Raw genomic sequence first — 23,895 nt, forward strand, 5'->3', positions numbered from 1 at the left:
AAGGGGTTGGCAGTATTATTTATTATATTAAATAATGTAAAATGTTCGAAACTATTATTACAGCTCTATAAAATTTTTCGTATGGAATTAAATATAACAATCTATTACAAAATACAATTACATTAGTTAATAGGCACTGTATTTATTTACATCTAAAAATAGGTCATAATTTAATACAGGGTCATTTACAGAGATCTAATAGTGAAAGAAATTAAAAAATAATACCATTTACGCTAATACAATCATTAGAATTAATTAACAATAGGTTACGTATATTAATTTAATATATTACTCTCCATTGTTGGCCACTCAATACTGTCGCAATCTTTACAATTTAAAGCTACATGCGATTTCATAATTGTCTGTAGGGCACATCTAGCACCACGCTCCTCTGTAAGTTGAGACGATAACGTCGCTAAATTTATTTCCAAATTTTTTATTTGGCATTTCATTGATTTTATAGAGTCTGCTATATTTTTTTCCGTCTCTGATGACGATCCATCATGATAAGATTGCACTTCAACTGAAATGTATAATGAAATGCAAAGCGTCATTAAATTATTACATGCACATGTTAAAAATTTAATTTGTACTCTCTACACCTTGACCCTCGCAAGTTATATTGAACATCTCGCTGTGATAATAAACAGAAAAGTAAAACTTCCCATGGTATTTGCTGAAAAAAAAAAGCAAAAAGCTGGCGAGTGAAATGAAAAGGCAGACATCACACCAGTCTAATCATGCAACGAGCAAACTAGAAGAGTAGAGGTAAGGAAATTTACTAGATTGTGTTAGAAAGTAGAAAATGGTAAAGCACAATGAATATTAATTGTTATATAAAAAGTGCATATTTTTTAATACCTATCTCGTACTTACTTAAAGTAGCAAGCGACTGAACTAAACATGTGCAGACAATATAAAATATGAAGTAGTTACGTGTCATACTTTACAATTAACCCATTCTACTAAGAGCGCCATTATAATTGTTTATACTTTCACACGCACTAACACTGCTTAATTACTAAACTAACTCACTTACAGGGTGGCTAACGACGTTTAAGTTGCAAAATGCTAAAGTCAAAGTTTCAATTTTTAACCATGCTGCGATAGCATCATTAACCACCATGTACCCATAAACCCCACTATACAAGTTGTAAAGTATAACAACTAAATAATACTGATCAAAACATTGACAAAAATACTACAGAGCAAGTACCTTACAAATAGTGCTACAGAAAAAGAAATAAAGTATGCAATAATGCATAAATATAGAATAGAAATAACACCACCCAAAATTTCTTAAAAAATTCTACTTACAAGCATATAAATAGAACAACAAACAAACTAAATGCTGTGTTTCACTCGTTTCATTATAAGTGAACCACAACACCAAGTGGAAGCTCTAACATGAGGCCGGAAGCTACGCCTGTGCAACGGTTGGGTAATAACAGCAGATGAAGAACGACCTAGATCGACACTAGATCTGTGCAAATTGGAACGTGCAAGTTTATCATGCATTTGTACATTACCACCGGTTAGTAGCTCCACTGCTTTTCCCAACATGAAAGATGAAACAGATATAGTTTAGGACATTGGCAATTAACACAACGATAGATAGACACGGTTGAAGTAAAGTGAGAAGATAAAATGTACATACCTGAAGGAATAGTGTTTTTCGATTTTCCATTCGAGCAGTACGCCTCGATTACATCTAATATAAGGGCGTCTTCCGCATAGGTGGTCGGTTTACGATTCGATCTAATGGGCGAACCGTTTGATGCGGTACCGAGGGCGAGACAAGGACGCAAAGGCGGCGCGGGTCTTAGGCAACTTGCAGACCAGCCACGATTACCTACTGCGTTATAATTAGAGGGGAAGAGAGCTGAATATCCGCTAATACTGCTAGTTCCTGTCCCGGGGCGGTTGTTTCCGCTTGACAGTCCTTGTGCTGCCACTAGAGGAGACATCTGCAACAAAATTTTAATTGTCAGATGGAATTCACAGCCAATGCAATAAATTTAGTTTGACATTTACACTAATTGTTTGTCAGCCCGATGAAGGTGCGGTTCAGAGGCGCCATTATGGGCAGAGTCCCGCAGAATGATCCGAGCTCATTTTGTTATTGATTTAACAGTTTCGAAAAAGATTAGGTAGATTGTTACTAAAATATATTCGCGTTAGTTAACACATTGCAAGTATAAAGCGGCATGCAATGCAAGATCATTAAATAAGTACATTCAACCAATCGTGAGTTGAAGAATCTTTGAACAAGAAGGTTCCAAATTTAATTAAGCCCTCCACTTGCTTTCACACGTACACGTACATTTCTTTGGGATGGAATTTGTTGTATTTTAAAAAATCTTTAAGCGTGTTTTACATGATGGAAGTTTTTGTGAAACTTAAAAGCATGCGCAATAGGTGCTTTTCTTGTATTTTTTTGAATTATTTGTCTCGTTTTTTAAATTGTTTAAATCTTTTTTTACTTTTTTTGACCATTTGATCTTTTTTGAATATCATCCCTGGCGTGTTATATTTTTAAAAACAGAGTTTAATAAGCTACCTTTTTAGATTTAAACATACAGGGCGTTCCATACAAAAAATTAGGTTTTAAACGTTTAAAAAAATGAGGTTAGGTCCGATAATTTTTTACCTGACCCCGTATACTTATTTTGAAAATGGCAGATTATTAAAAAAAAACATTATAACACAACTGTGTAAAAGATTTTTCTGTATCTCTTTTAACTACGAAAATATACCTAAGGTCATTCTGAAATTGACCATTTTTTGTATCCCGATGGTCGGGGCTTAAAGTCTCCTGATGAGTTACCGAATTAATTAGAGATGGCCGCGGATAAGCAATCACAATGTTTGGTTACATCACTCCCGAACACACAAGATTACCAATCACGCTGAATGAAGCCATACCCCTCACGACCGCAGTAGGTGATTTCTGGTCCATAACATGCGCCGCGGTCTATCAGTCCCATATTCCCACCACGCCAATGGTAGTATGATATGTTAAATGTCATACCCCTTTTACCACTATCACTGTGACAATTGTATTACATGTGTTTGAAATGTTTTAGAAACTGTGCAAGAAATGTTGGAAGTTTTCCAAATATATGAAGGAAAGTTTGGAAACGTTTTTTGGAAAAAATAGAAATGTATAGTTAATTTTAAAAAACTAAGAAAATATGCATGAAATGTTGGAAATTTTGAAAATTCTTCAAATATGCTCAGGATGAGTCCGTGTGACGCAGTTGAGGTAAAGCTAGACTAATGGTCCCAGGTCCAGGCATGGATATTTGTAAATGTATAGAGGGTTGGGTTGGTAGAGCAACCTTGGCTAAAACCCCGCCCACTCAAAAATAAAGGACAAAAATAAATAAAATAAAAATAAATTTTGGAAACGGTTGCGAAATGGTTTTGATAATAGTAGTGATAGTAGAATATTTTTAAAATGTGGAGAAAATTATTCGAAGATTTGTAGACAATTTTTTCTTTGAAGAAAATATATGGGCAGTTTTGAAAATTGCTATCAAGTTTTAGAAATGTTTAGGAAATCTTTAAAAATGACACAAAATGTGAAAATGTTTAGGAAATGGAAAATATGTATGCCAGAAAAAATGGGCAAATGTTTCTGATATTAAGAATGTGAAATGTTTTCGTTTCAGTCTATCACATTTGTGACAGTGGAGTCTTATGGAGTTTTCTTACCAAAATCATGATCGCCTGCATTTTTTTAAAAACGCAAGGAACAACAACAAAAATGTAGAAGAGAAATTGTAGACTAAATTTCCTACAAAAAAGTTTGTCAGGACATATTACTATCTTCAACTGTTTTTGAATAACAATCATTTAAATATTTGAAAGTTTATAAGATGTAGACAGGCAAGTGCAGTAGCAGTTTTTCGTGCGTGGCCTATCGCGTGCGCAATGCGCGATAAGCGCGGACAAACTCTGAAAGCGAAAATGAAACTTCTATACATTTTTTCGCATCTATTTCGGTTTGCGCTGCTTTTTGAAATAAACGAGGGCGGTCGTGGTTTTGGTAAGAAAACTCCGTAAAACCTGCTCACTAGTGGAAGTGTAATAGATAAGAGCCGATTTTGACATGGACCGTAAATTGGATTCACTTTGTGCTCATACTAAAAATATGTAGTTCACATACCTAGTTTTGACGTTTTGAAAATGAGAATATTTGGAAAATTTTGGAAATGATTCGGACGATTTAGAAATGTTCAAAACGTGTTGAGAATGTAGGTATAAGAAAAGTAAGTTTTGGCAATGTCACATTTTTGGAAATGTGTAGGAAATTTTGGAAATAATTTGCGATGTTTTCAAATGCTTTGATGAACAGAAATGTTCAGGCAATTCTGGATATTTGCGGAGGCTTAGCAATGCTTCCGAAACGTTGGAAACGTGTAAGGACTTTCGCAAATGCTGTACCTATGTTTTGGAAATAAGAAAAAGAGTAGGGCATTTTGAAAATACGCAAGACATTTTTTAGGAATTTAGAAATACTCTACAACTGCATAGAAAATTCTAGAAATTTGTTTTGGAAACCCTTGGGAATATGTAACAAAATTATATGTTGAAATACAGTACAATTCCAATTATCCAAATTAATTGGGAGCGGACCCGATCAGGATAATCAATTATCCGATAATGGATCAATCAAAAAGGGCTAATTGTTGCAGTATAATGTATAACAGGGTGGTCCAAACTCAAGGATCACCATTCGGATCTCTACAACAGTGAAAGACACAGTGTAGGTTAAATGGGGGCAAAGTTGTCCCTTTTTATGACTAAAAAAACGCATTTGAGATTTTTTAAAATTCTTTAAAAATAACTGAGGTATAACTGAAAATGTTAAATATTCATTGGCATTTTCCCTACCTTTAACGGTTGGAAATACAGTTCCCGTTTGCCCCTTCTAGGGGCCCTTTTTTCGAAGAATCTGAATTTCAATAACACACTAAATCTAGAAGCTACAGACACTACATTCTTATTTCCTATGGGCGCCATATTAGATTTCTCCAGAATGAGAAAGAGAACAAAAAAGAAAAATAATGCAGTGGTATTTGTAAGCCACAAATTTGAACCACTCTTTCAAGCAATTTGTTAATTTAATAGTCATCTTAAAAACGCAAATCCCTCCCCGCCTCCCTCCTCTCCAAGGGACAATCCGAATAACTAGCGATCAGGATAGTTGGATGTAGACGGTTTTATAATATCAATTTGCAACCCAAGACTTCTACAATAGTATACCTTATAACATGCACACTAAACATGAAAAACAATTGTCACACCAAAGGAATAAATTTAAATAGTGTTAATAGAGGGCGATGTTAAAATTACAGGCAAGGGTCAGCATATTTCAAAGCAATCAAACGGTGTTAGAAATTTAGAAACCAAACTATAAAGCCAAGGGAAGCCAAACACACAAAACACTGCACCCTTGCCTGTGGTAGGTGAACGAGCGTCTTCGTAAATACCCCGCACGACCTCGTTTGGAATTTTTGCTTTTAACCACCAGTGAGCGTACAAGCCCGACTTATATATCTCCGGCTTGACGGTAGTCTTTTCCTTTAGAGACGACACCTTCGGTTCGTCTGAAATGCAAGCGATCGACTTCGACATGCTATCTGTGTCGACGCTCGCCGGACACCTCTGTTTTTTCAAGGTTTCATTTTGGGAACGAATTTGCATCAATTTGGAATGGATTAGGTTTACCGACTCCCAGGGATGAGGAGTTGGAACGTGAGAAATGTCTACAAGTGACGTCCTCAAGGCACCTTGCGTACCGGTAGCTATATTTTCGGAAATGTACGTTTGGCAGGACGTTCGCGGTGTGGATCCAAACGGCGAAGTACACTGACATTGTGACTCAAATTTTTCAGCTTCATTTTCACTAAAAGACACTACATTGCTGCCTAAACTACTGAGATCGCCGTCGCATATGTCGAACCTGTTTACACAATCACAGCCAGGTCGTTTCTCGTTCTGAGGATCGTTCATGGCAAAATCTGGCGAATTCAGATTGCAGCTGCCTGCCATACCCGAGTCGGACGAGCGCGAACTGCCATGTGAAGTTTCCATGCACCGGCAACAAGGCATGTATGTGCTTGTGGAGGGGTCCGCCAGTTTTACCAGTTGGTAACTGACGCACCGTCGCAAACCAAAACTTTGCGTTTTATCGGATGAGGGGTTAAATTGAATACTGGAACGGCGTTTGGGCTTTGGTTGATGCATTTCCTGATCACCCTGAGTGTTACGATACATGGTAGGAGGCTTAATTACAGAGTCTGAACAGACAACACTGTTGGTATCAAAGTTGTACAATAACTCAGCCAAAACTTTATCGGGAAGCGGAACAGGATTCACATTTAAATCTAAACTGCTCGAATGTGTAGTTGTACTGGCACTCTCGCTTTTGGTCGGCTCTGCGGAAACGGTCGAACGACATATGGACTTGTCATGCTTGGATTTCCACGGAGGTATATAAATGGAAGTGAGACTGTTCTCGCTAAATTTATTAGCGACAAACTTCGGCGGCATAGTTTGCCGTATTTTAGGCACTGACATTTTCTTGATATTCGTTTCGATCGCCATGTCATTGTCGAGGTTCAATAAATTTTCGCACGCCATATAAGGTTTTGCTTCCAAACTCGAGCTCTCCTCAGACGTTTCTGACGTTTGATGTCTTAGTTGAACGTTAACGGACGAGGTTAACAAAACACTGCCTTTCGAGGGTGGTTGCTCGGCATTAACCTCACCGTAGTCGATGAAGCTTTCATATTTGCTTTCCTCCCGTTGCTCGCCTGTCTGCGGATTATAATAACGGATGTACCCAAAAGGATTACTTGAACTACTCGATCGCCTATCATGAGAACTACTAATTATTCTATAAAATATGTCCGGTTTATCGTCATCACTACTATCACTATTTGAAGTTGAACTTATGGAGTACGAGGAAGAATCACTATCACAATTAATAACGCTCATTCTACGATAAGAATCCTTAGGTATTATAACGCACTCTGTTTTATGACGTCGTTTCTTTACTGCCGAAGTGTCAAATTTTTTATTAAGGTATTCTGGGTATAACAACTTTTTCATTAGTCTTCTTGTAATTTTTCGTTCTTTGATCAGCTTTCGGTAGTGTTTACTGAGATTGGCGTAAGGTGCTGCGGATGGATACGACAATGAAGGTAATGTTGGATTATATGGAACAGAAGGATTGTAGGTAAAGAAAACAACAGAGGTGCGATTGCAGTATCCTCGCGGGTCGAGCTGTAGAAAATAAAAGTTTTGTATTCATTTATAGGCTACTAATCTAAAAGGCACAATAAAAAGGGTACAGTGCTCAAGTACCTATGCCCGAGTGCTGTTGACCTTCATTTCACCTTTTACGGAAACCATGCAAAGATAAGTGATTATTAAAATTTTTGGTGTGTTATTTCTACCGTTCCGTAATTGTTTCGTTGTACAATTACCCTCCGTTAGCGCAGTGTATGGGCTGAACGCCTGAATTACCCTATCTTCGAGGAACCGCACCTATGGGAAATCCAGGGGCTGCCTACACCTTCGACTTTGGAAGGAAAATAGATTTACTTCATTGGCGTTTCAGTTACCAAAGGACTGCCTTTAACTTTATATGCAGGTGGCAACAAATATTGCCCAGAATCCCAACAACCACGCTTTAAATAAACGGTACTTCGAATAACAAAATAAGTTCTTTAAAAAAATCGCAAGTCATTTGTAAGGACAAATATAAATTATACAACTTACGTAACTCAGTGATTGTGAACAAGTAGGTACATATAAATATAACAATATAAACTGAAAAGGTACATTTTTCTAGAAAAATCAACATGATAAGTGAGTGATAAGATATCAAAGTAACTGTGGAAGGTATCCAAATGAACAGGCATTCAATAATTTTTCTTTCGTTCTTATATTCGTCATATGAGTATAGTGAACAAATTAAATTTGGGATGATGATTTAACACCACAGGTCCGATAGCCCCTCCATAAGTCATCTTGTTATGCTAGGTCTTTGTATAGTATAAATTGTTAGTGATTTCATCTTGAATTTCATTTTGAGTATGTACTTAACTTTTTGTAACCACTTTTATGACAATATTTATCAAGAAAGCCTTAGGATGAAAATGTTCTTTATGAAATCGTACTTTTGGTCTGTCTGTCTGTTTAGGACGCGAGAAAGGGTAGAGGTTTGCACCACTCATTTTGAAAAAAACCCCAATACCAAAGTTTATCCAGATCACATTTTTTTCCCACTTCCGTTTAGAGGTAAGTTTTGTTTTACCCAAAATCGTCATGAAACCTTCATTTTCACGCCCACTTTATGTCAGGAAGTTTGGACGATTGGCACGTCTGGAATAAATATATCCATTGGTAATTTCAAAACTTTAAGAGTGAATATCTCGAAAACGGTTTATCGGAGGAAAGTACTCACAAAAGCAAAATGAACCATCTGGGTTGGTGAAGTCGAAGCGAATATCTTGAAAACGAAGTCTCGGAAGAGGTACTCATAAAGAGCAAGTGGAATGTCTCGACAAGACACATCTACTGATGATGTCAAAACCTTCAGTGCAAATGTCTGTAGAATGGTGAAAGGGGAGGGTGCTCTTAAAGGCCGGAAAAATGGTCTAAAGGATACACATGTCCTAGCGATGTGAATTGTGAGTATCTGGAAAATGCAAGTACCTACAAAGGGTACTTCATTCTTGTTGCATTAATATAGCGCAGATTTTGAATGTATACCAAGCGGCCTTTAAATGTTTATGTATCCCCTCCACATTAATCATCTATCAAAAATTGCAAAGCTCTTTTGGTTTAAAAAAATGCACTTCATCTGGGTAAGTTGTGCACAACTTATACTTGTTTTTAATTTTAGCCATGAAAACCTTATTTTTTTACTGTTTTTAAATAGTAGGCCATGGATTCTTGGAGATTCTGTTTTGTTTATTGTATCCATGGTAATTAAGCCAGCTGATACCAATTAATAAAAATGGCTGCTGGTTGAAATGTCATTTCAACATTTTGAAAAATGATATAATATATAATTATATAAAAAATATAAGTTTCGATCGCCATCTTGCTGATACCATAGCAAAAAACTTGGTCATTTTTCAAAGCACAGAAGATAGGTACTGAAGCTCCACACATCTTTGAAACTTTTTCTCTCACTACGTAAGGGTTCTCCAGTAATGACTCTTTATGTCTGTTGAACGTCCCATTTTTCATGAATTTTGCCCATCGCTATATATATTTGCCAAAAAGTTTGTGTCTTCTTCACATTTGATCAGCATTCACTCCCAGGGACCCACCCGGTTTGGTGGCTCTTGGGACTAGACATGGGAATTTTTTTTGATATATCGATAGGTCGAATAACAATAGGTAGAGCTAAAAAAATCGATATATCGATAGGTATCGATATATCGATACTTATCAATTAGTATCGATATATCGATAGTTATCGATACTAATCGATATATCGATACCTATCGATATGTCGATAACTATTGATATATCGATAACTATTGATATATCGATATGTCGATAACTATTGGTACGATAAAATTATGTTATTGTTGAGATTTCAACGAGCGCTACTATTTTTATTAATAAAATCCATTTTCGGGTTTACTCTCATGGAAAGTTACTATTTTTAGTTGCTCGACGTTTCGGAAACTTAACTTTGCTCCCTTTTTCAAGAGAAGCGCTACGTCACATCATCATCCATGCCAAATCCACGCATAAAAGGCATCATAATTATATAAAATTGCCTACACATTTTCTAAAGATAAATTTAGCGTATGTTTTAAACCTCACCGTTCTCTACAACATCTCCTTAGAAATCCCAAAGACAATATCCCAGGTAAAAACAAGGAGTTTACGAAATTCGTTGTACTAATTGTATGAGATCATACATAAGTCAGACTAATAGGAGTACAAGAGCGGTTATTGGCAATTAAACATCATACTACATCTTCTTCAGCAACACACCATCTGGACACTGGCCATTATACTGAACCAAACACTATAAAAGAAACAATAGTTTCCGAATTTCGCAAATATGAAATAAAATACTTATCGATAAGTAAAATATATCGATAGGTAAGTACCCGATACTTATCGATAGGTGAAAACAGTTATCGCCCATCCCTAGCGATAACTATCGACATATAGATACTTATCGATATATCGATACCTATCGATGTATCGATAGTATTCATATATCGATAACTATCGATATAACTATAACTATCGATATATCGATAACTGTTGATATACTGATACTTATCGATATATTGACAGTTATCGATATTTCGATAGTTATCGATAAGTATCGATAGGTAAGTATCGATAGGTATCGATATTTCGATAATTATCGGCATATCGATAAGTAAAATATATCGATAGGTAAGTACCCGATACTTATCGATAGGTGAAAACAGTTATCGCCCATCCCTACTTGGGACTGTAAACGGTGTACAAATTGAATCCAAAAAGCTTTGCACTTATGCTTCTTCAAAACTCTATAAATTGATGAATATGGTAGATCAAAATGTTTTTAGGCATCATTAATGGATGCGGTTGGATGAGCTTCAAAAAATGCCAAGACATTGATCCTTTGGGCAGTAAAACTTCCCGATTTGGCAATTCAACACGGCATTCCAATTTTTTTCTCGTTGGCCTTCTTCTTGTGGGAAAATGTGCATTGAATAAATCTAAAGTACAATTCACGTTCTTATAGCATTCTATAAATCATTAAGTTCAAACATTAGCCATTACCTAAAAATCAAAAGAACGCTAACGCTTGGTTTGGCAGATATTATTAATTGAAATTTCAATGGCAATCGTGATTTGTATTGTTCATGGCAACCATGATTTGTAAAAAAAAATACTTTACCTACTAAGAAAAATGTAAATAACTTGAAAACTATCAATTGTAGGCATAGGATATTGCATGTCAATCGAAAAACAAAGTTGCCTAGATTAATATCTGAAATAAAAAATGGACATTCCATTAAAAATTTTTTTAAAAAACTTAAACAGCAATATTTTTGTAATTTGTGAAGATTAGCTTATTATAAAAAATGAGTATGATTATTCGAATAACCAGTATTTTTTATAGAGGCCCCCAAAATTTCATTGTTTTACGTCTAATAATCACCGAGATACAAAGCCTCAAAGTACTCGCCTTAACTGTCAATCTTTTGCTTAAAACATAAATATCTTCAAAATAGTCAAGGATGGCCATAGATATCTCTTTAAAAGAAACACTTTCGTTGTTAACCTTACCTTGGTTTGTTTTGAAAGTACCTCCACCTACCACCAAAAAATTTTTCGACATTGGGAAAAACGCCGTTAGTGCTAATGTGATGGTATGGAGTAGCTCTTTGCACCGTGCAAATAAAGTTATTTGAATTTAACTAAAACTTCGGATGTACTTGTTTATTAAGCGGCAGAGCAAAGCGATGCAAACTTTATAGGGGAGTCGACAGTGTCCGTCTGTCCGTCCGTCCGTGAACACAATAACTGTCAAACGCTTGGACCGATTTGGTTCAAACTTTACACAGTTGACCTATGTGCCGCATGTAACAAGCCTATTGAAAATGGATCAAATCCAATGATCCCTTGGGGTCACGCCTCTCTATCTCTGCCAAACGCTTGAACCTATTCAATACAAACTTTGCACAGTTGACCTATATGCCACATGTAACAAGTCCATTATCAAATCCAATAACCCCGTAGGGTCACACCGAGGTGCTCTGCCGCTTTTTTTAGATGCTCTTTAGACCTATATGCCACATGTAACAAGTCCATTATCAAATCCAATAACCCCGTAGGGTCACACCGAGGTGCTCTGCCGCTTTTTTTAGATGCTCTTTAGGGGTTTATTTCTTTGACGAAGAGTCTTCATTCTTTTAAGGGCATAGGGTTCCATTTCCTTACCTATGTCTTGTTCTAAAAGAGTACACGCCAAAGCACACGGGCTTCATATGGTCTAAGAGAAGCTTTGGATTTGTGAATAATTTACTTCAAACTCTACGTGAGCATAATGAGATGGTAATTATAACATTTCGTGTCATAATAAGTTACAGGAAACATCTCAATGCACACAGTTTCTAATGTGACAATTACCATTGCAATAAAAATAACAGAAATGCCATCGACCCGTGTTTACAGGCGCATTCATACGCCAATTTTTTGTTTGGTATAGAAACTACGAACTACTTACGGTCCTTATGCGAGGTCAAAATAGAATTTTTCAAAGATTTTTTAATTGGACTAATGCCGATTTGCACAAAAAGTTGTTAAATAGATATGTCCAAAATGGGAACGTAACTGGACCAATTAATTATTAATCTACTCACAGAGGCTTTAATCAGTAGTTGCGAGACGGGGCATTGCCTTAAATAGAAAAATTTCCGTAACACAATCGAATTTTTTTTAGTTAAATAAACTGCAGATTATCGCGCGGTTTGGATATTTGTGCAGAAGACGATAGAATAATTTATTTGGCTGATTATAGGTCGTGTAAAATGTTGGACCTCCTCCCTACCAACGCGTGTTTCGTTCACTTGGGTTAAGGTCATTTGAAAAAACTGCGCGAGTCATGCCAGTCATTTCCCATTCAAACGCTAATTTAAAGTACTTACGTTAAGTAGATTGTTATCAGTGAAGTTTGCTCCTTACTTGTACTCACTATCCCCTGAAGTGTACAATAGATAAGATAACTAAACTGGAATCTGTTTCAGATAGAAAATTACCATTATTACGCGAGCTTCTGTACTAACGTGCGCCGAGTGCAACTATTTGAAGTATGGCAAAAACACTTACAAGGGCAGAAATTAAAAACAAAAAGGATGGTTCGTGGATTATTATACACAATAGCGTTTACGATGTCACGGAATTTTTAAATGAACACCCCGGCGGAGAGGAGGTTTTGATCGACCAAGCGGGCGGCGAGGCGACCGAGAATTTTGAAGATGTTGGCCATTCGACGGACGCGAGGGAGTTAATGAAGAAGTACAAAATTGGGGAATTAGTCGCATCGGAGCACACACACATCGATCAAAAGGGTGAAGATTGGCTGTCGAACACTTCTGATAAGGACACATCAGCAAGTTCGCAAAAAATGTTAATTATTCCTATTATTATAGCATTATTAGCGATCTTCTTGTATTATTACTACTTTTAGATTAGGAAATTTAACTTTATTCAATCCGTATTATTACACACTCTCAACAATTGAAATAGATAAGGTTCGCCAATCATTTTGATTTATTTTTCGTCCTACACAGCATGTAAGTAAAAACGCCTGCCTTGCGCTTATAATCAGTGGAGCACCAAGTTATGTAATGTGGACTCATTTAATTAGAACAGTTTAATTGACTAATGATTAAAAGAGACTGGGCAGAGAAAAAGATCCGGCGCTCATCTAGCACAGGGAATTTAGTGAAAAAGACCTGTTGGTCTTTCGCCCAGCAGAAAATTCCTACATATTTCTACCAAAAAGAGCTCTTCAACAGCTGTTCTCGGTTTCCCAAAATCACCTATTTTCGAACATGGTAAGTATAGTACAAACCGAGGGAGAAATCTGAGTAGATGTCCAGTAGTAGATCTCCGCAGACATCCTAAAAATTTTCGCAGATATCTCAGAATCTCCGTGGACATCCAAGGATGTTCACCCATATGCACAATGTTCGTAGATATCCGAGAAGATCCGGTGGATACCCGCAGATATTTGATGATGTCTGAGGATATCCATAGTCTTCGTAAGATATCCTAGGTAAAGTTTCAGTACACACATGAACACAGTGGTTCAAATTAGTGGAATCTTGTAAAGTGGGTTTTGGTTATGTGCAAGACCCTAACTAAATCCACTAACACCAAAAAGAGAACAAGTATAAATTGTGCACAACTCTTGTTGTACAGATAAAGCGCATTTGTTTAACCGAAATAGCTTTTGTTTTGACATCACCAATGGATATATTTCTTGCAGACGTCTTAATCGCCCTTTGTGAGTACCCTCTTTCGACAATCCGTTCTTGAGGTATAAGGGAATATCAGGATAAGAGGTCGAGGAGGAAGGCTATGGTTGGTAGAAATTAATTCCTTTCGTTGAGACCTTTCATTAGAGTACCATGAAGGATAAAACTAGTTCCACTCCTCTCCTCTGGCCCTCCACTCGGTACTTTGATAAGAGGACAGAAAGAAGGGCTCCTTTCGTCGAGACCTTTAATTAGAATACTAGAATACAATGCGAGATAAAATTAATTTTTAACCCCCCCCCCCCCCCCCCCCCTCAGGCCTCGTCGCTCACTGATCTCGAAAAAGAGTCGCACGGGGAAGTTATAATTTGTACGACCCAATTTATTCCGATGAGACCTTTCATTAAAATACCATGAAGGATAGAACATGTGTTTACCACCCCCCCCTTTTTTTCTAAAGTTTAACTTGGCACCACTAAAGGCATGCGTATGCAAAATATCAGAGCAATTGGTTGTCGTATGTAAAAGTTTTGCATGTTTTACTTTCAAAAACAGCATCTCAGGAAATAATTCGTGGGGGGGGGGGGCCTTTTAGTCAGCGAAATTTGATGGCCGTCTGGCACACCTTCAAGGTGAAGGCTACCTACTGCAAAAAATTCCATGACTCTAGGAACATTCCCCTAGAAGTAGTTCGAAACGACAGAAGTGGGCCCGGACGGACGGACAGAACGCAAACAATCGCACATATTTTTTAATTCTTAAAAAATGCGCTAAAAATAATACGACGTATCACACTCTATACTTTCAAAATCAAATATTTTACATTCATATCTCAACAAAACATCCACGGGTAGCTAGATCTTGCTGAATTAACATGGCTATGATGACGATGCATTCAAATGAATTTGTTATTTTATCCTCTGTCCTTAGACCATATAGTACATGGACTGCTATTAACCCTATGCTTTTAATACAAAATGGGTGGTCACGGATAGAGGGCACTGTAGTCGTGGGCATGTGAATCTCAGGGTAAACTAAAGTCGTTTAAACACCACTTGGATCGCGTAAAGAGTAGCTTTTATAATAACCGCGTAGCACGGGAAGCTTTAAATACTCTTGATTATCTTCTACACGTCCACAAATAAACACATATGTTTGCTTTTTTGGCATATCTAGGCGATTGATTAATTGACGTTTGTTAATTTATAGGTTGACAGTGTCAAATCGTTTCTAATCGGACAACTTCGGGCAGACTCGTTTACCCTGAAACTTACATACCCAGGCGATGTCCTTGACCATATTTTAGTTACAATTAGCAGTCCATGTACTATATGGTCTAAGCCTCTGTCTCATTCCGTAAAAATCCAATATGGCGTCCATAAGAAATAAGAAAGTAGTAGCCTGTAAGCTTCTACATCTAGCGCGCTATGGAAATTCTGATAAGAGATTCAGATTCTCCAAAGGAAAGCACCCTGAAAAAATGCTAACGGGAATCGCTCATTTCTGACAATTTAAGCTAGGGAAAATGAAAACGAAATTTGACATTTTCTGTTTTTCCATGATATCTCAGTTAGGTATTTTCAAAGGAAATAAAAGTTACGCTGACGGGCGTACATCATTGGTCACGTCAATCGTAGTGAGAATCTACAGGGTGCTGTTTTTTCGGGGATCATGTTCTATTTCCTACCTCTTCTTCTTTTTTCGGTGCGCCACAAGAAGTTAATTTTCCATTTTCTGTACAAACTTTTTGGTCTCTTGTAATTTTTTCGTATCTGTGGCCCTTATCGAGAGAAAAAACAAAAATCAATTTTCGGTAGTTAAATCATTAAATGAAACTATAACTTTTAAAATGGTCCAGTAGGCCCAGGTTTTATTTGGATAATAACTTTTTTTTAGTTTTGACAGTTTACATTGAAAATTGTACTATGCGATCAAAAATGAGTCGAGTCACCTTTGGAATTTTTGTTTACATAAGATATCGTATTTAACTTGAACTTCCATAGGCGACTCGACAGCAACTCATTTTTGATCGCCCGTTATCTTGTGTTTGCATGTGTCGTTTATAAATTAAATAGTTTAAATTGTGTACGGTAGAACACCCTTGTAGATTGGAAGCCTTTAAGTACCTATGTTTATATGAACCCTGATATGAACTTTTAGTCATAAAATAAGGCAAAATATTATCACCTTCCGTATTCACATTATATTTAAGAACACCTTGTACATTTTACATTAGAGTACGGTTTTATTTTTTTTCCTAAATTGCACGGTTTTCCAGTTACAGCACGAAAATGTTCTCTTTCAAATTCAACAATTTTTGAGATGTCATTTTTACAAATACATTATCAGAACAGTGGAATTAAATAAAGACTCATAATCCGTTTGAAAAAAACGCAACTCTGCGTTATAACTAAAAAATCGTACAATATTAGGTAAAATTAAAAACCTAATCCAATTCGAAATACGAGTGTAAATAGTTCTATTCTTTGTGATTTTTCGATATTTTAAAAAATGAGTAAAATCAAAAACAAATTGAGCCTGAGATTGAGCCATTTTTTACCACCACCACCATATTGCATTGGGGTAAAAAAATGACCCACAATTTTTTTTAAGGAAATATACGTTTTGAAATTTGAAGCACCAGGAATCAGGATTAATCAAAATTTTGATGATGTCGGTCTGTCAGTCCGTCTGTACTCTCTTTTTCGCCTAAATGACTGAACCAATTGGAACCAAATTTGGTACACAAATTCTTAGACATAAAAGGAAGAGCAGAAAAGCTTTTGGGCAGAATACGCATGCGCAGGTGGTATCTGTGCTATCCACAGCAAATTTTTTAAATTGCACAGTTGCCACATTATTATTTGCGATAGGTCAAAACGACAGCATAATCGAAGTTTTTAAAAAAAAAGACGCGAAGATGTGAACACCGTTTCTCAATGTTCCTACAGATAAAGGGGCTCTAAATTGAGACGCCCTGTACAGGTTGTCCAAACTTAAAGGGTGACTCGTTGCATCTCGAAAACCATAAGATACAAGGTGGGATAAATAGAGGCAAAATGAGAGATTCACTGGTTTAATTACCGACTACAAGTGCCTTAAAAACAAAGTTGACTAGGATAGTTTAATAATAAAATTTGACCAACATTGCAATTCTCATTCTCAAATTACCCATAATTGTAGCAGATTATGTTAAGTAGATTATGGGAATTAAAAATAATGATAGGAGAAAAAACGAGAGAAAAAACTTACGATTTTTAACCTTGCTAAAATTACGGTGTAATTAAATTCCTCAGTTCTTATGCAACCATAGGGATTCTTTGAATATTCACACATTTTTTCGCGATGAGACAAGACCATTTTTGCTGCTCATCGCAGATATTTCACTCCTTTACTAAATATGTCAACAGACGCTGAAAAGTTTACCTCCTCACTAAATTATGTTTTTAGCGAAAATCTAGGATCCAATTCAATATCCATCTCAAAAAAAAGAAAAATGCACCTTTAGAACACCTTTACTGTGTTAAATTGAAGGATTCCATTGAGCAATTTAAAGAGAACTTTGAAAGAGGATTATGAGGAAATAAAAGATACTTAGGGGGGTTTTAAAGGGGAACTTGGGATGATCTTGAGATAAAAATTTAGGGAAAGAACGTGATGTGAAAAAGTGAGAAGCACAGAGAGTTAAGAAACGCTTAAGAACAAATTGAACAAAACTTTAAAGAAAAATGCAGGAAATTTGCCCCCCCCCCCCTCCCATGTTTAATGTTTATAACTATGTCTTATTAAGCACTAAAATAAGGGAAGTATAAAATCGTTTTCAATCTTCAAAATATTGGCTAGGTATTGAATATTTTTGATATTGTAAAAATGTTATTTAATATTGTGTTAGGCTTTAGTACTCCCATTGTTTTTTAACTAAACGAGTCATGGCCAACTAACAAAAATTCTTAAAACCGTACCTATTATTGTAATCCAATTGTTACTATTGCCAACTTCCTTATTATTGGAGCTACTACTACCTTACTATATTACTTATCACGATATTCAAGAAAGTAATATTTTTTCAATAGGTGTGGGTTGTATATTTTGCTTATTTTAAAAAAAAGGTAACATTCTCATTAAACAACTTTAACACCTAACTAAATACTCTGAGTCAATTAATGATATTCATGGTAAATTAATACACACTGCATTTTCCATTTACAATGGTTTCATTTACATTGAATGTTTAATATGCGCGGTAGATCTTTTAGTAAGTAACTAAAGACCGCCTTTAATATTATGTAAATACAGTATGTTCCATTTAAAGTTCAATTGTTTTCAGATACTGCGGCTTTCTCAATTTTCTTCCAATTCTACACATTATTCAGATTTCGCAGTTTTCTCAAATTTTTCAAATTCTTCAGACCCTTTAAAGCTTTAGTTTCTTTAGATCCTTCTATCGCTTCTTGGAACGCTTCAGATTCCTTCAGTTCTCCCTATTTTTTCATTCTTTACACTTATCACATTGCATCAGTTCATAGATTCTTTAAAATATTTCATTTCTGCGGGATTTTTCCCATTCTTAGGTTTCAGATTCTAAAATAATCAGGTTCTCCTGATTCTTCCATTTCCTAGGTTGTTTAAATTCCAATAAGATCCGGTTCTTAAGTTATGTAGATTAAAAACGAATGTTTCTCAAATAATTTACTTTATAATTTACTGTAGGTCTAAATTTTGCTGAATAAAATAAAATTGAAATTGAAATATTTGGACATAAAATTCAAACGTCAATAGTGGAAGTAGAAATGGTAAACGTGTTGAATTTGAGGTTATGTGTGTATATTATAAATATAATATATTATAAATTCAACACGTTTACCCTCGCGTTTACCATTTCTACTTCCACTATCGACGTTTGAATTTTAATAGTTAACTTGTCCTCGTCCATCAATTTTAACATGTCCAAATATTTCAATTTTATTTCATTATTCAGCAAAATTTAGACGCTACGGTCTGATGGTGAATCTTAGATTCGAAATCGATTACCTACAGTAAATTATAAAGTAAATTATTTGAGAAACATTCGTTTTTAATCTACACACCCTACTCTACAAATAATTACAAATGGAGCAATACATCAATAAAATCGCTTGTTAAGATTCTTCCATCCCTTCTAATACTTCGGATTTATCAGAGTTATAAAGGAGCAAGCCAGAGCTCGTCCATGATTTTTGACTTTCCGTCCGTCCATCCGTTCGTCTGTGTATATAGTATATAATTCACGCTTTTCAGTAATAGGTAGACAATGGTCAGGTGATTAACTAATTAAATTTTGATCATTTGGACTTTCTGTCCGCCCGCCTGTGTACATGATAACTCGCGAACGAGTTTTACTGTTTACAGTAATAGGAAATTCGTTTAGAATAACGCATGAACGAATAAAACCATAAAACTACATATTTCAGTTTATAACATGTTTATTAGTTAAAAGGCTATAATTAATATACGAAATGTGATTGGTGCATTTTTGGAATCCAGCCAATCCATTCCTTTAAAAGGAATTCTATTTAGCTAACCTTATATTTTTAAACTCGCCATTGCACAACTTGCCTTTTAAAAGCAAAATGTACCAATTCAATGTCGTTCAATAAAGTAGTCCAGTCAGTGGCGCAACCAGAGCAGCCCCCGGAGACGGAAATGTCAAAAGGGTCTTCCTTATTTTTTTGCCTACATTGCCAATTTGCCAACTTCAATGTAGAAATTCCACCTGCAAATTTTCATCCTAACTGGACCATCTGTTCTCTTTTAAATCGATGGACATGAAGCCATCAAGCGCACGATTGAGAGAAACCACAAGCATCTCGCTTAATAACACGACGCTACAAGCAAGTAAACCAAAAACACTACTACATGGGTATTCCCTGCATAACCCACTCATATCGACAGACAGACAGACTACCTTTGAATTTGAGACGTTTATTTTGAAATTTTTTAGGCAAAAATATTTGGAGAGCACATGGATTACCTACTTCTTGACAATTAAGCAATCGAGTTTGGCCTTTTCCCAAGAAAATTGGCGCATGAGAAACAATTCTGGCATCTTTGGTTAAAATATTTTGGTCGCCAAAAATACACATGGATCACTTCTTTGGTATCGAGCAGTTGAGTTTGGTCTTTTTCTCAAGAAAATTGATGAATAAATAACGATTTTGACAAAAACTATTTTGAGCACCAAAAATACCACTTCTTGGGCATCAAGGAATAAAGTTCACTTTTTATCCCAACAAAATTGATGCATAAATAACACTTTTGACCGAGTTTTACCAACAATGTGATGGATGACAGAATTAATTTTTGATAGTTGCACATCTGGAACACATAAGCTTTCATATAACAAAAACCTGAGGTCGATACAAAGTCTAGGGACTGAGCTATTGCGCGGAACGACGGACGAAAAAGACATAACCAAATAACTTTCATAGATTGGATTAAAAAACAATTACTTACATGTGGTGGTGGTTGAGGAACTAGTTCTGCTTGGGAAGGAGAAACCTTTGGACTGGAACCATTTATTCGATGAGGCATGTGCTTTCGTAACAGCTCGACCCAGTGATTAGCTTCGTCTTTACTTTGGCAAATCGCAGTCCGCTTTTCAATGAGAGGGCCTGTTATCTCGAACGCGTTTTTGTACTGATCACTATCTTCCAATCTTGTAACTGTTATACCGGTTAAAGGTAACTTTCCCTGAGAGAAAACAAATTTGCACTCGGCCAGTACTCTTTGAAATTTACCTCGTAAATGAAAGCACTAAACCTGGGACTAACTGAGAGTATTAAGAGGGTTGAGGGAAACAACACAAGATAGCGATCGTGATGCTGAGGGCCAACGGCGACTGAACCCATGTAAACTATGTCGCCGAGACTAGACAAACTTTGACCTTCCCAACCGCGCACAGGACCCGTTACAACTTGCAACTCAAGCTCTTTCTGACGACGGATTGCCAAACAAGTAGCCTGAAAGAACATTTAAATGTGACCTGCACACGGCCACCAATAAAAGCTTACAGCAATGTCCTTGTAAACTGCAACCGATCGCTGCGTATCGCCACGATCAACGTGGCTCTCCTCCAAATGCCTCTCCAACTCCTGCAGCATGCCCGAGTATTTATCTAACCTTCGAAAAGGTTTACTGAGACCAATCGTTAACACAAGAACGCCAGGTGTCGTCGCACCGCACGACTCCATGTACGTCGTAAGTTCATCTCTAATAACTACAAATACAATTCGACACATTACTCATTGTTAGTTTACCTGTATTTATCCAATATAAAAGCAGCTTTAGGATGTAGCGAGCAATAAGCTTGATGCGCTAGTTTAATTCGTGGAGCCCAATTTAGAAACAGTCTACCTACTCGTTGATCTTCGCTTGGCTTGGCCGCCTCCTCTTCGATTAACGCCAACAGTTGCTGATGCGTTTCTAATACTTCTAAAAAATTGCCGGTCAGTTGTCTGTATTCATCCGCAGATAATCTGTAAATGGCGGGAATAAAACAGTGAGTAAATGTACAAGCAAATAGAATAACATAAGGCGCGTTGACACAATGCAAGTGCGCAGGTTAAAATGTTATTTACCTATAGCAGAATGCGCTGCCCAAATGCGCCACAGAACTTTACCGATGCGAAAACAATCTTCTCTTACAATGACTTTTAATTGAACTTATTTAATCCCGGCGCGTCTCCAATTCAAAAATGTTCCCTCTCGTAAATTTTATTATTCATAAATGAATGGCCATGCTACAAGTGAGGCTAGCTTCCCAATTTAACATAAAAAAGAGTCTGCACGCTGCAGGTAACTCGCATTTTTCACCAATTTATCAGGAGTTTCTTAACGATGCGATTGAAAAAAATAGCAGCGACATTCTTTGGGATTTTCAACTCGAAATAAAAACTGGTAACATACATATCTTTTAGACCGTTCAAGATAAAGTGGGTGCTCGTTTTTATAATCGAATCTATAAAATCTAAGGGATTTTTGAAATGACATTTCAAACTATTGACCAATCATAAGCATTTCGGATGATCGTATTGTCGGATTTCGTATTCATATGAATCCAGCTTTAGAGATATGAATTTTTGAGTGGACCCTTGCATTTCTAAATTTTTACAGAAAAATTGACATATGTCAAAAACCAGAACAGATAGGTACGGAAAATCTTAAATTCGTTGAATACATAATAAAAGGGAGCATTTAGAAAAAAAAGAAAATTTTATCTAATTTAAAAAACCACGCACACACGGTCTAAACAATGCTTATCTCAAAATGCACATCTTTTTATCGCTTTTTATTTCCAGACGTACTTTCGTTCATGTTCCTATGAAGCAGTACTTGTGTAACTTTCCCTACGTTCACTAAATTACAAAATCAAAACCAAATTTTTGAAAACGGCTAAAGCGACCAGTAGCAATCCTGCTTAAAGGGTGAGATGGGTATCAAATTTGGGCCATTTCGAATACATCTGAGCATATTTTTCAATTTCTGGAGAGTAGGGAGTTGCAAATTTTGGTTCTGACACATCGCATAATCGCATACGTATCACATTTCTCGTTAACACGCCTATAAGAATAACTGCTTTAAATAAAAAAATTGATTCATTTGATTTTGATCAACGTCAAGGCATTACTAATGACGGCACGTTTATTCGATACCATCGATGAAAATGTGCAAGGGTTTACAGACTACAATTTCTTAAACCAAATAAAACCATACAATAAAGTAACACCACATATCATACCTACTTTTGGTACAAAAAAAATGAGATTTTAGGTGCCAAACTAACTTACACTGAGCTTTTTTCAAGCGGCTGAAGAAAATTATGAACCACTCCTTGCTGTTCTGAAATATGAGCATTTTCAGAATCGATCAAATCTTTTAAAACAACTGCTCTATACTGCTTCTGTTGCGAACTAGTAGATGCTGCATTAGCTGTCTGAAAATCTAAAACACATAAAAAACATAAAGTGGGCATTTCAAGAATCTGTAAATTCCAAACCTTTACATTCTTTCACATAATTGCTAGGAAACCACCCAGTTTTATCGCCCAATGTGCCTTCCCACCAACCACCCTCTTCCTTCTGGGTGATCGTAATTTGGTCTCCCTTCTTAAAGCACAACTGAAAAGCAGTCATTATCATTAAGTACACTGGCAAATCATGTACTTACTTCGTCGTTATTTGTACCCTTAAACGAGTATATCGCTTGAACAATCAAGGGTTCGGACGCCATATTTGTGTTAATTCCATTCATAAACAACAATTCCCGGTAGCGGCTATAAATAAAAATTAAGTAGAAACACGCTCCACAAAAATTGCTACGATACCACACCCAAAAACAGTCAACTTTGATTGCAAAAAGCGGATGTATTCACAAGTTTCTATCTTAGCGTCTTATAGAAAAAAATAAATTGTGAATGTTGTCGCATTCTTGGCACCGGACCAATATACGTTAAATTGGAGTGGTGCCAAAAAAGTACACATGCGCTTTTATAATGCTCAATAAAATAATGTGGACTAAATAGATGTTATAGATCTGGATAGGCGAGTAATTGGCAATAATGCCCGTGCAGAATGGCAACGATACCTACCTATTAATTTAACCAACACTTCATTGAGTCACAATTTCAATTAATTCAAAATATTATAGACTATAGCACAAACAGTAAGAGACTTTATGGCAGAAATTATATATTTTTCATTGTATACACACAGGGATACGTGAAATTCCTCACAAAGACTACCCACATTATTTAAAAAAATGTATATTTATAAAAAAAATAATAATAAATAAAGAAAACGTTAACCTCAAATTTATATTTATCACCAAA

At 36.1% G+C, this 23,895-nt stretch overlaps 2 protein-coding genes across 6 annotated transcripts; one reads left to right on the plus strand and one right to left on the minus strand.

Annotated features, from left to right (window-relative positions):
* Nucleotides 1-1,831: 1,831 nt before the first annotated feature.
* LOC116170394 (rho guanine nucleotide exchange factor 7-like) lies at nucleotides 1,832-23,895 on the minus strand. 5 transcript variants are annotated; one of them, XM_031486761.1, is made up of 10 exons: nucleotides 23,656-23,895; nucleotides 23,235-23,340; nucleotides 23,071-23,185; nucleotides 22,856-23,009; nucleotides 21,326-21,544; nucleotides 21,080-21,278; nucleotides 20,807-21,028; nucleotides 20,523-20,759; nucleotides 5,466-7,296; nucleotides 1,832-1,967 (listed from the first exon to the last, which is right to left on the minus strand). In XM_031486761.1, the coding sequence occupies exons 2-10, from the start codon at nucleotides 23,316-23,318 to the stop codon at nucleotides 1,903-1,905; spliced, it is 3,126 nt and encodes a 1,041-aa protein (XP_031342621.1). In that variant the 5' UTR covers nucleotides 23,319-23,340; nucleotides 23,656-23,895; the 3' UTR covers nucleotides 1,832-1,902. The 5 variants fall into 5 exon arrangements, with proteins under 5 accessions (XP_031342621.1, XP_031342618.1, XP_031342619.1 ...); XM_031486758.1 differs by having other exon boundaries at nucleotides 23,065-23,185; nucleotides 23,656-23,894; XM_031486759.1 differs by lacking the exon at nucleotides 23,656-23,895 and adding an exon at nucleotides 23,392-23,519 and having other exon boundaries at nucleotides 23,065-23,185.
* On the plus strand, nucleotides 12,638-13,267 carry LOC116170396 (cytochrome b5-like). The gene has a single exon (XM_031486763.1). It carries the CDS (start codon nucleotides 12,860-12,862, stop codon nucleotides 13,235-13,237), a length of 378 nt encoding a protein of 125 aa, XP_031342623.1. The 5' UTR covers nucleotides 12,638-12,859; the 3' UTR covers nucleotides 13,238-13,267.

Source organism: Photinus pyralis, unplaced genomic scaffold (genome assembly GCF_008802855.1).
Source record: "Photinus pyralis isolate 1611_PpyrPB1 unplaced genomic scaffold, Ppyr1.3 Ppyr1.4_LG5, whole genome shotgun sequence".
NCBI lineage: Eukaryota > Metazoa > Arthropoda > Insecta > Coleoptera > Lampyridae > Photinus > Photinus pyralis.

Coding starts and splice junctions, on each gene's coding strand:
- LOC116170396 (XM_031486763.1), top strand. CDS start 12,860: ATGGCAAAAACACTTACAAGGGCAGAAATTAAAAACAAAAAGGATGGT.
- LOC116170394 (XM_031486758.1), bottom strand. CDS start 23,318: ATGAATGGAATTAACACAAATATGGCGTCCGAACCCTTGATTGTTCAA. Junction 23,010..23,064: donor TTATGTGAAAGAATGTAAAG/GTTTGGAATTTA, acceptor TATGTGTTTTAG/ATTTTCAGACAGCTAATGCA. Junction 21,279..21,325: donor TTTATATTGGATAAATACAG/GTAAACTAACAA, acceptor TGTAGTTATTAG/AGATGAACTTACGACGTACA.